This window comes from Cetorhinus maximus, chromosome 12, assembly GCF_964194155.1.
Source record: "Cetorhinus maximus chromosome 12, sCetMax3.hap1.1, whole genome shotgun sequence".
NCBI classification, from domain to species: Eukaryota; Metazoa; Chordata; class Chondrichthyes; order Lamniformes; family Cetorhinidae; genus Cetorhinus; species Cetorhinus maximus.
In genome coordinates, this window is record NC_135890.1 from 44,970,714 (window position 1) to 44,983,179 (window position 12,466).

Sequence of the window (12,466 nt, forward strand, 5' to 3'; positions counted from 1 at the left end):
CTGTTCTTGCCCGCTAAAATGATTAGTAAAAGTTAAGAGGCAACAATTTTTACCACTTATTAAAGGCATCTTCAGCTGCACTGAGGTAGCTGGATGCTGGTTTGGCAATTTTTTTTTACTGCAGTTGCTTGTGGATTTCGAACCTTTAAGGTTTCATATTTAATATCCTTGCTATTGCAAGCAATGTAGAATATTGCCTTCCATCATGAATGGGTGCTTCCGTTCACTCCCAATGCTTCTCACTTTCCAATTTAAGAAGCTGTTGCGGGCCTTTCTAATTTGGCCAGTTCACCAAATCCCTGCCCCCAGGGCACTGAGCTGCTGGTTAGAGAGCATATTTGGCACCAAAAGTTAATTAATCACATATTCATGAGGACTCTGAAACAAAATGCTTTGAGTCATAGGAACACAGGAACAGGTTCAAGCCTATGCTGTCATCATAACTGATCTGTACCTTCTACCATTTATCTGCCTTTTCTCCATGTCCCTTCATATCCTCACCTAATAAAAACCTGTATGTCTCAGTCTTGAAAACTTCAGTTGACCAAGCATCTACAGACTTTAGGGTGAGAGTTTCATGTTTCCTCTACCCTTAATGCAGAAAAAATGCACCTTGATTTCACTCCTCATTGATTCTCGCTCTAATTTAATGATCTCCAGCTGACTCTTCAGATCAGGCACTGCAAACCTCATTGTTGAGCTGGTTATCAGGTTGGCTTCCATCTGTATATATTCCTTGCATTTAGAGGTGTCAGCTGTGGCTCAGTTCATAGCACCCTCATCTTTGAATCAGAGGGTTGTGGGTTCATGTCCCACTCCCAGAAACCAAGAACTGTGATTGTACTCGAAAGAGTTGCAATCTGTGACTGTTGATTCCTGCTAAAGAGGCAAAATGTACCAAAGTTTCCCCTAACATTGGTCAGTAGAAATAAATGATGGGGCTGTATTGTAAATGCCCTACCGGAAAACTTTGACAGAATTTTGCACGCAACAGCGTTAATTTGCACTCATTTGTGAACTTCTGTGTTAGAAAACAATTTTTAAATGAATAATTGAAATCCGAAAGTAATCAAATGAAGGAACTGACCTGAAACCACATCAAATGCGAACATTTATTTGCTTGCAACTGTAGAAACCACATCAGTTGTGAACAGCAACTGTTCACCTGACATCATTGGTGTTAAACGCTCATGGATCAGTGATCGGCTAGCTCCAAAGTGTGCTCTCAGCCAGTGCTGGCCTGTTTAAGCGCTCACAGATAGAATGTTCTTGGAAATTAACTAAGTCCCAATAGCTAACTGCACCACAGAAAGAAATTGTTGTTGGAAATTAACTAAGTCCCTCATGCAGCCTGTACTAGAAAATTTGTCCCTGTTAACGTACCAGCAATTAGTATTGGCCAGTGTGGCAGTCCGCCTCCCAGTTTCCAGTATCAGAGAATAGAGATATAGTTAGGTGGAATATAGATATTTGGTAGAATTCATATATCATTAGGACCTTATGCTTTAGAATTGTTCTGCCAAAAACTTTTTAACCCATTTACACACGCACAAACACACACATACACAGGCGCGCGCACACACACGCACAGACAGCTCTGAATTTAAAGACAGCTCAAGTACTTCTGTGTTTAGAGTTAAAACAGAATTTTAAAAAGCCTTTTTCAGATCGAGGTACCAGATATGGACTAGCATTAAGACCAGTGCAGCATCTCACCCCCCATAACCCCCACCAAGCCCCCATCCAATCCTACAATCTCACCTCCCATCCTAGCTGCCACCACCCCTACACCCAACCCCCACACCCCCATCACCCCACCATCCATCCCCTATAAACCCCTCACCCCATCCTAGCCCCCACCTCCGTACCGCACAAACACCTAAAATCCGCCACCCACTACCCCGACCACCTTGCCTCAACCCTCAGCCACCATGTCCCACCCCCATCCTAGACCCCACCCCCATACTGCACAAACACCCAAAACCCCCCGCCACCCACTACCCTGATCACCTCTCCCAAACCCCTCCTACCCTCTGACTCCCCAGCCCCCCCACCCCATCTACATCCCACAGCTACCCCACTCCCTCTACACATCCCCAGCCCCCCATCCGCTCTGCAATCGCCCCCCAGCCCTTCTGTACCCCACAGGCCCCCCCACCTCCTCTACAACCCCCAGCCACCCCCACCTCCTCCCTAGCTTGCATGTGGTGGTGTCTCCATGAATCTGCTGCCACCTTGGCCTTCTAGGTGGCAGAGGTCACACGTTTGGAAGGTGCTGTCGTGGAGCCTTGGTGAGTTGCTAGCTTTTTTAGTTCATTATATACTTTTATAGATGATTCCACTGCACTGTCACTTTGTTACTTACATTGTTGACTATTTCTTTATGGCACCATCTCCCCTACCCTTGGCGATGCACCCCTTGTTTTTCTCCAGAGTTGGTGAAGGCCTGTATTCCCTTGAATTCCCAAGTGCTTCCAATTGCTAATGATCGCCTCCGAATGCAGAAGATCGATTCCACAACCTTGACAAGCCGCGGTGGCTTTGAAGTGTTTTTGAGCATTTTTAATGAATCCTGTAGGGCAGGATCATGTTTTCAACACTCATTCCAAATTATACCATTTGACATCCGAACAGCAGTGATTACTTACTAACTTTTATAAACGCTGAATCGATGTCAGATTTTTCAGGTCGGGTAGGCTTCACATGAACACATTGAAGTGAAGTCCAAACTTTCTGAAACAGTATCTTAGATTTAAACTCAAATACCTTGGAACGTTTGGATTAAGGGGAAGATAGTGGCAATGTGGTAATGTCATTAGATTAGTAATCCAGGGACCTAGGCTAATGTTCTGGGGACATGGGTTCAAATCTCACTATTGCAGCTGCTAGAATTTGAATTCAATTAAGTCTGGAATTTAAAGCTCGTCTCAGTAATGGTGATGATGAATCTATCATCAGTGTCGTAAGGGTCCATCTGGTTCACCAATGTCCCTTTAGGGAGGGAAATCTGCCATCCTTAGCTGGTCTGGCCTATATGTGGCTCCAGACCCACAGCAAAGTGGGTTGACTTTTAACTGCCCTCTGAAATGTTCAGTTCAAGGACAATTAGGATGGGCAACAAATGTGGGCTTTGCCAGCAATGCCCACTTCCCATGAATAAAGAATTTTAAAAAAATCTTTAATTTTGAGCTTCATTTTACCCCATGGGAAATGGACACTTGTCTCAAGAGAACTCCTTAACTGTTGTCATAATTCTCCACTTCTATAAGAGTGTGGTCATCATTGCTTCTTCATACATAATATACATGTGGATTCTATATATAATATATCTGATTTCAGCATATTATTTCACAGGTAATTTATAGGAATGAGAACCAGTTTTAATTTGTATGCATGTCATAGAGGTCTACAGCACAGAAAAAGGCCCTTCGGCCCATTGAGTCTGCACCGGCTAAACAAGTACCTAGCTATTCTAATCCATGGCCTTGATGCCATGGCATCGCAAATGCACATCCAAATACTTCTTAAATGTTATGAGGGTTTCAGCCTCTACCATCCTTTCGGGCAATGAGTTCCAGATTCCCACCACCCTCTGGGTGAAAGATTTTTTCCTCACATCCCCTCTAAACCTCCTGCCCCTTACCTTAAATCTATGCCCCCTGGTTATTGATCCCTCCACCAAGGGGAGAAGTTCCTTCCTGTCTACCCTATTTATACACCTCAATCATGCCCCCTCAATCTCCTCTGCTCCAGGGAAAATAACCCCAGTTTATCCAATCTCTCCTCATAACTAAAACTCTGCAGCCCAGGCAATATCCTGGTAAATCTCCTCTGCACTCTCTCTAGTGCAATCACATCCTTCCTAAAATGGGGATTCCAGAACTGCACACAATACTCTAGCTGTGGCCTAACCAGTGTTTTATACAGCTCCAGCATAACCTCCCTGCTCTTATATTCTATACCTCGACTAATAAAGGCAAGTATCCCATATGCCTTCTTAACCACCTTATCTGCCTGTTCCACTACCTTAAGGGACCAGTGGACATGCATACCAAGGACCCTCTGATCCTCAGTACTTCCCAGGGTCCTACGTATTCCCATGCCTTGTTTGTCCTGCCCAAGTGCATCACCTCACACTTATCTGGATTAAATTCCATTTGCCACTGATCAGCCCATCTGACCAGCCCGCCTATACCCTCCTGTAATCTAAGGCTATCCTCTTGCTATTTACCACCCCACCAATTTTCGTGTCATCCGTGAACTTACTGATCAACCCTCCTACATTCAAGTCTAAATCTTGTCTGATTTATAAAAATGTTTTAATAAAAATAATACTTGGCAGCAATCATGCATCAGCTGATCAGCGAACAAACCTATTGAGATGTATAGGACAAGCTCAGAATAGTTTCTTTGCAAATTCACAAGCTTTCTATATCCCTATTGAAATAAATCGTTAAAAAGTGTCTTTACTAGAATAAAAATGAACCCCCTGATATTATGCCATCAATAGACCAGGCACCCAATGAAGAAATGGTTATACTGTCTGAGCAAATGTTGAAAGTATAGTTACATTATACAGCAGCAATCTATTTGGCTTTTTATATAAGATGATTTAGAAGAATGCAGAGTAGGGAGCCACATAAATACTCTACAAAACATTGGTAAGGCAACACTTGAATTCTTGGGCTGGTTTTCTAATTAGGCCTCTTGGCAGGCATTAGTTGGGCACTTTGCTTTTAGCACCCATCCATCTATTAGGATGTTAACCGGACGGTAACCTTCATTTAAATAGTGTGTACAAACTCCTGGCCCATTATGTGCTTGGCGTTGGGAGCTCACTGGAGAGGATGTGACAAGTCATACGTAAGCAGCCATTTAGTAATGCAGATGGGTACATACAAAAGCTAAGTGATCACATATGGGATAAAATTACTAGTGGAAATTACAAAGGCTACTAATATTTTTAATATATGTACATCAGACTCGGTAAAGTTGGTGAAGGAAATGGCTTGGTGATTACAGTCCTATGCTCAATGTCCTTGTAATGACTTCCTAGCCTGTTTTCTGAGTCTTGTTTCTCAATGTGGCCCTTAATTACAGCTATGATATTGTTGTCTCTCCAATACACTGAAGCAATGAAAATGTGTGAGTTCAAATTATAGTGAAGGCAGGGATAGATTAATTCACATGCAGTATGATGGCGTTCATAAAGCTGCTGAGGTATTTTGAGGTGGGAACAGAGAAGCCAGAATGATCAGGGTAGTGGCCTATTTCAGGAATATAGATCAAGAGTGAATACAGTTGCATGTCACTTTTTGCAGCAGCTAAATCGCTGTCTCCTGTTACGTTGCCATCTGGCAGTACATTACCACAGCTACTGAACCTTACAGTGACAGGAGATCACGTGTAATTTATGGGAATGATTAATTGGGAAGAATTAAAACTTTCTGAAGAAGAGACATACTGGATTTTCCATGCCTGCTGGCGTTGGGCATGTCCGGTGGCGCGAGAGGACAATATGGCGATATGGCCAAAAATCAGTTTCACGACGTTGTGAAACCAGCTTGCGATCGTCCGCTCAGCCCATTGATGGTGGGCCGCGTTTCCCGCCATCAGACGTCAGGAACCTCATTGTAATACATTAGCATATCATTATAAGGCCAGCCCGCCAGACTTACCCCCCCCACCACCACCCGCTGGATCATCCACCCACATCGGTGGGAAAACACACCGATGCACATCACATCTTGACAACTGTGACGTGCAGAAGTCAGGACTTAGCATTGGGGCCTTGCTCACATGGCAGACATCTGAGCAACAGAAGATGCTGGAGCCCGACAGCAATGGGATCCTGGAGGGATGTCTCACTTCAGTGGTAGGGAAACTATTGGAGAAATTTCTGAAGGAGAGTATCTATCTCCACTTGGAGAGACACGGTTTGATCAGGGATAGTCAGCATGGCTTTGTCAGAGGGAGGTCACACCTAACAAATTTGATTGAATATTTTGAGGAGGTGGCCAGGTGTGTAGATGAGGGTAGTGCAGTTGATGTAGCTAATATGGATTTCAGCAAAGCCTTTGACAAGGTCCCACATAGAAGACTTATAAAGAAGGCAAAGGCACATGGGATACTGGGTAATTTATTTGATAAGGTGGATTCAAAATTGGCTTAGTTGTAGAAGGCAGAGGGTGATGACAGAAGGATGCTTTAGTGACTGGAAGCCAGTGTCCAGTGGCATACCACAGGGATCTGTGCTGGGTCCCCTATTATTTGTCATTTATATAAATGACATAGATGACTATGTGGGGAGTAGGATTAGTGAGTTTGCGGATGACACAAAGATTGGCCGGGTGGTTAACAGTGAGGTTGAGTGTCTCGGGCTACAGGAAGATATAGACGGGATGGTCAAATGGGCAGATAAGTGGCAGATGGAATTTAATCCTGAAAAGTGTGAGGTGATACACTTTGGAAGGAATACTTTGACAAGGAAGTATTCAATGAACAGCATGGCACCAGGAAGTTCTGAGGAACAAAGGGATCTTGGCTTGTATGTCCGTAGATCTCTGAAGGCGGAGGGGCATGTTAGTGGGGTGGTGAAAAAGGCATATGGGACACTTACCTTTATCAACCAAGGCATAGATTACAAAAGTAGGGAGGTCATGTTAGAGTTATATAGAACCTTGGTGAGGCCACAGCTGGAGTACTATGTGCAGTTCTGGTTGCCACATTATAGGAAGGATGTGATTGCACTGGAGGGTGGTGCAGAGGACATTCACCAGGATGTTGCCTGGGATGAAACACTTAAGTTATGAAGAGAGGTTGGATAGACTTGGGTTGTTTTCGTTGGAGAAGAGAAGACTGAGGGGCAACCTGATCGAGGTGTACAAGATTATGAGGGGCATGGACAGGGTGGATAGGGAGCAGCTGTTCCCCTTAGTTGAACGGTCAGTCACAAGGGGGCATAAGTTCAAGGTGAGGGTCAGGAGGTTTAGGGGGGATGTGAGGAAAAACTTTTTTACCCAGAGGGTGGTGACGGTCTGGAATGCGCTACCTGGGAGGGTGGTGGAGGCGGGTTGCCTCACATCCTTTAAAAAGTACCTGGTTGAGCACTTGGCACGTCATAACATTCAAGGCTTTGGGCCAAGTGCTGGTAAATGGGATTAGGTAGGTAGGTCAGGTGTTTCTCACATGTCGGTGCAGACTCGATGGGCCGAAGGGCCTCTTCTGCACTGTGTGATTCTGTGATTCTATGGCAAGCTGGGTGGATTCTCATAGACATTGCTCCACCGCGAAGCAACTCACGGAAGTTGGAAAATCAACGTTGATACTCACAACTGATGTTGGCCAAGGGAGTGGAATAGGAAGGTCTAGGATCGACTGGGAGAGAAAGAGGTGTTGGGAGGGGGGGAATGAAGGTGTCAGGTGTGGTGAAGTTGGGGGGGTGAAAATGTCGAGGGGGTGAAGTTGGGAGGGGAGGAATGAAGGTGTCGGGGGCTGAGGTTGGGAGGGGAGGAATGAAGGTGTTGGGAAGTAGAAGTTCAGAGGGGGGAATGAAGGTGTCGGGGGGCTGAGGTTGGGAGGGGAGGAATGAAGGTGTCAGGGATGAGATTGGGGGGGTAGGGAGTATGGTGGGGAGGAGGGGGTAATGGGGGACAAGATAGCAACTGGGGAAGTAGGTGTAAGGGGGGATGGAAGGTGTAAAGGAAGGAGTTTGGAGGGGGGAAGGAGTATGAAGAGGGGAGGGAGTCCACGGGGAGGAAGAAGTCAGGGTGAAGGAAGTAGTGAGGCTGGAGGAAGGAGTCGGGAGGAGGGAAGGACTAAGGGTAGCGGAAGAAGTAAGGGTGTCTGAGGGAGTTAGGAAGGTGGAGGGACTAAGCAGGGGTGGGGGGAGCCTGGGAGCAGTGGAAGGACTAAGGGGGTGTGATGATGTTCTGGGGGGGGGGATTCTGGAGGGGAAATGGTTCCGCGGGGGAGAAGGGGTCCAGGGCAGGAGGGGGGAGTTGAACTGTCCCAATGAATGTGCAAGGAAGGGGTCTGATGGGTCCATGACTGCCTCCTAGGGAGCGAACTGAGGGTGGGAGTGTGTTATGAATGACAGATAATGTGTGCCAGGCGTACCAAATCCACAAGGGAAGCTTTGTTGTGCTATCATAACAGTTTTGTATTTATTACAAGATGTGTGCACTGAATTCAGAAGTACTAAGTCCACCAAGAACTTTAGAGATTTAAAAAAATTAAATTAAAATATTTATTAACAAAATAAAAGATGTCAAGCATATACATAAGACTACAATTACTACTATAGTAACTCCTAAAATTCCAAATTAACCTGACCGTCAGTTATGCTCCCTTCAAGGCAACGGTCCACAATAGATTTTACATATTAAACAAACTCAGCAAGTTTACACAATACTCTGGACAGTGGAATTCCAAATGACTTTTCTCCAGCTTCAGTTTTGTTAAATAGCAGACTTACGCACAATTGCTTGAAACTTCATTAAGGCTTTTTCACACACTCCTGTCAGATATTATATGGCCTTCTGACACATAGCTTTTCATTCCCCTTTATATATGTTTCTCTCTTAATATGCAAATTATGTTGTTCCATATGTCTTTGAAACTGTAACTTCCTCACAATATAAAAACTTTCAAGTTGCCACTATATATTGTCAGTAACCTTTGGGAAAAATAAACACATTTCATAGCCTTGCTTATCTGGCTAGTTGTAAACGGACTGACACCCCTTTGAAATCCAAATATCCCTTCATTTATCTAAATATGCAAAAGAGGAGGTTGAGAGGTTAACGTCGATGGGGGTGGGATTTTTTGGGAAGGAAGGGAATGTGCACGTTCACCAGGACATCCCCAAAGCAAAAGATCACGGAGGAGAGGAGAAAGGTGATGCCGGGAGGGTCAACTGTGATGGGGAAAGGAAATGGGTGACTGGGCGAGGGTAAAGGACCGAATTAGTACCATGCTGTCCAAATCGAAAGTGAAACGACAGTCATGGTGGGCGAGATCAGGTGCTGCATGGGAGTGTGATTGGGTGGGTGGAGATGCAGGTCATCTCAGATGGACAACTGAAAGCAAACCTCAGCAGGCAGCATTGAAAATTTTCAGGACATTGAGTTGAATATGATACATGAAGGATCCGCGTACATGGGAGAGTGCTTGCATTGAAACTCCGAAAGGCCCTGCCACACACATTTCTCCTTCCACAATCACTAGGTCAGCTGCTCCCTCTGCGATGACAGAGGACGAGGTTGAGGGGCTCACAGGCAAAGGGGACTCGGAGAGAGAGGATAGCCTCTGAGATTCCTCCGTGGATGACCCTGAGGTGTTCGGCTGCCACTCCTCCTCCCTTCAGATGCCTGGAGGCACCAGCCTGACTCCTTGAGGGGAACGAGCACCTGGAGGAATGTTAAGGTGCCCCATTTCCCCCTTGCGTTGCCACTGCAGGAACTCACCCATGGCTACTGTGATGTAGTGCAGGTCTCCACACATCTCCGGGTTCTGTGGGACCAGGGTCTCCGTGGCATCCACCATCCTCCCCATGGAGGCCTCCATACGCGCACATGTGGGCACCGCTTCATCAGAGAGCAGGCGGACACACTCTTCTGACTCGCATGCCACTCTGTTGAGGATTTCCAACAGCTCTGCTTGATGTTCCCATGTTTTCTGCTGATTCTCCAGGATAAGTTGGAAGGCCAAATGTACAGGCTTGTCATCTGACTCAGACCTCACGTGCCTCTTCCCCAGCAGCCCTCTGAGTGCCAGGGGGCTTGGCTGAACCTGCCTCCTCCTACTGCAGATATGTGTCCTTGAAGTAACCACCAGATTGTGAACCCGAGCTTGCTCTAGATCTAGGTTCCACTGAGGTGTGTGTCTGTGCTGGTGGAGGGCGTGGGTAAGCGCTGTGATGGGTCTTCCAGGCTGCTTATTTCCAGATCTTCAATGGAGAAGGTGTCCTCTTGGCTGGAGGTGAGGACGTGGATGGAGCTGAGGGACTGGCTGGCTGAGAACATCGTTTGCTTTGCAGAGCTTCTCTGTACTAAAGTAGAGATAAGTAATGCATGGCAGCAGAGTCAAAAGCAGGAGAGAGAGCATTCACAGTTGCGTTGAGAGAGGGATAATGTGGTGCAGGATCCTCATGAGGGTGTTCGCCACCGACCTCGCCATCAGCGCAGGCACAGTCCATGTCCTAACCAGTCAACTCACTCTTCAAAGTGAGTGAGGATTCTAATGTGGGCCACTCCAACCCTGGTCTGAGAGCTCTCCCTGCTGATGTGAGCAGGCTTCTCCTGCATGAAAACAGATGGAGAGAGTGTGAGCAGGACACATGGCACTGCGTGGAATGTTTGTGTGGTGAGCGGCGCCATGGATGGGATGAGGACCCGAGCTCCAGAGGATATAAGCCTAATGGAGATGTGAGGGTGTGTGTGAGAGTTAGCGTTGTTGTCCCTTGAGGTGTGAATCCCTGTGGATGTGTGATGGATTTGTGAGTGTGTGAGTTGAGAGTGATGAGAAGAGTGAATTACCTTAGCAGAACGGATGAGATCATTCATCCTTTAATGGCACCGAGTGGTTGCCCTCTTTTGCAGGGCATTGGCACTGACCACCGCTGCCACCGCCTCCTAAGCCGGATTAGTGATGTTGCTGCAGCCAGGGTTGGGGTAGAGGACATCACGGTGAACTTCCAATGGGGCGTGTCACTGAATCTGGGGCTACAGTCTTTTTTGCCTTTCATGACCATGTGGCCTTTGCAGCAGTACTGGGCTGGAAGCACTGAGATAAGTGCGTGCAGCTGAAATTTAAATATGGCACCCAGTGTGATGATGGCGAGGTGATGGTGTGCCAGGCAAATGAGAGCCCGCCCGCCATGGAAATGGTGTGTTTCCCGGGACTGCCATAATTGAAGTGGCGGGTTTGGGACAATACAGCGTGAAAAGCCGCCATTGCGGCCGGTGGGTAAAAAATGTCGTTGTACCCACCTGCTCCCACACTCTCCTGCAAATCTGGGATGATTCCGCCATTAACTCTGTTTCTCTCTCCACAGATGCTGAGTCTTTCCAGCATTTATTGTTTTCATTTAAGAATTAAAACGACATACTATGATGACGTGGCCAAATGAATTATTCTGTGAAAGAAGAATAAACTGAAGTATTTTTTAAAAAAAGGTCACATTGTATCCCACATCTCCCTGAGTGAGCAGTGATATTGTGAAGGCAAGAGGAAGATAACCCTGGTATAACCATGTCTTGCAGGTAGATCTAAACAATAGGGTGAACCAACGGGTGGCAGGATTCCAACTCATTCCTCATTCTTCTATGTTTTTAATAACATGACTAAAGGCTTTTTCTATTATTCTTTAATTGCCAGAAGATGCCTTCAGCACACTTTTAAAATGTTTATGTACAGTATGTTTGTAAAGTGAATTGGTACTATTGCGTGACATAAAGTACGTTTCATGCTCCATTCTTTTTAATAATTGCAAAACTGAAAGCAATGCACCTTTTGCAATGAACAGCTTTGCCTCTGAATTATGTTATTTTTCTTCACTTTTTATTTCATCCTTGTTATGTAAAATGCACGATTTGAACAAATATTATAATTCTTATCATAAAATCATGTGCCCACATTTATAGTGGGCAGAGCCCCCATGTAAACATGCCGCACTGTAGTTACGGCTCCTGCCAGTGGTGATGCTGCACCAGTTTCTCCAAAAAATGTGGATATAGGAATTTATAATGCGAAAGGTGGATGAGACGTACTTGTAAATGTAAGGCTTCTCATATATTGTAGATTAAACACTGCTTGCTTTTGTCTTTTAGGACACAAATCAATTTCACCGTGGCGATTGATTTTACTGCATCAAATGGTAAGTCGAATGATTCTATCTATTCAAATTGAAATGTAAGGGCAGAATTTTATGCATCGTGGGCGGGCGTACGCCCAACCCGATCGGGCGTAAAATAGCACAAGAAGACGTCGGGCGAGCGTCCCGCTATCATCGCGCATGCACACAATCTTCACGTCGGCAGGCGCACGCCGATGTCGGAGACACGCCCGCCATCAATTAAGAGGCCACTTAAGGCCATTAAAAACCCAATTGAACTCGATTTTACATTGCCCGTGCGATTTTGCGCTCGTCTTAAGGGCAAAACGGGCAGGTGGGCAGCCCACATTTTGCAAAGCCTCATCCAAGGGTGGGATAAAAGGGGTCAGCAGCATTGCCAGTGTGATTAGTGAGGAGTTTAGGAGATAGTTTGCAGCTGGTTGCTTATTTGAACTTGACAGCTTCATCTCAATTTTGACCTTCATTCTTAGCATTTCCAGGCTTCATTTCAGGGCTCATTGGTGTCTCCAAGGCCCCTGGAGGATTTAGACCGTGTGGACCCTTCCAGGTATCAGACAGCCTTCCCTTATCCTGATAATGAGGATTATAGTCTCCGGTGGGGCACCTCCT

At 45.9% G+C, this 12,466-nt stretch overlaps 1 protein-coding gene across 4 annotated transcripts in view; it reads left to right on the top strand.

Annotated features, from left to right (window-relative positions):
- LOC144687411 (copine-8) overlaps window positions 1-12,466 on the top strand; it is a 548,041-nt gene that overhangs the window by 315,988 nt on the left and 219,587 nt on the right. For all 4 annotated transcript variants that reach the window (XM_078553528.1, XM_078553530.1, XM_078553527.1 and 1 more), the window contains one exon: window positions 11,832-11,878. In XM_078553528.1, the coding sequence (XP_078409654.1) occupies window positions 11,832-11,878 (47 nt within the window). The remainder of the gene's footprint in view (window positions 1-11,831; window positions 11,879-12,466) is intronic.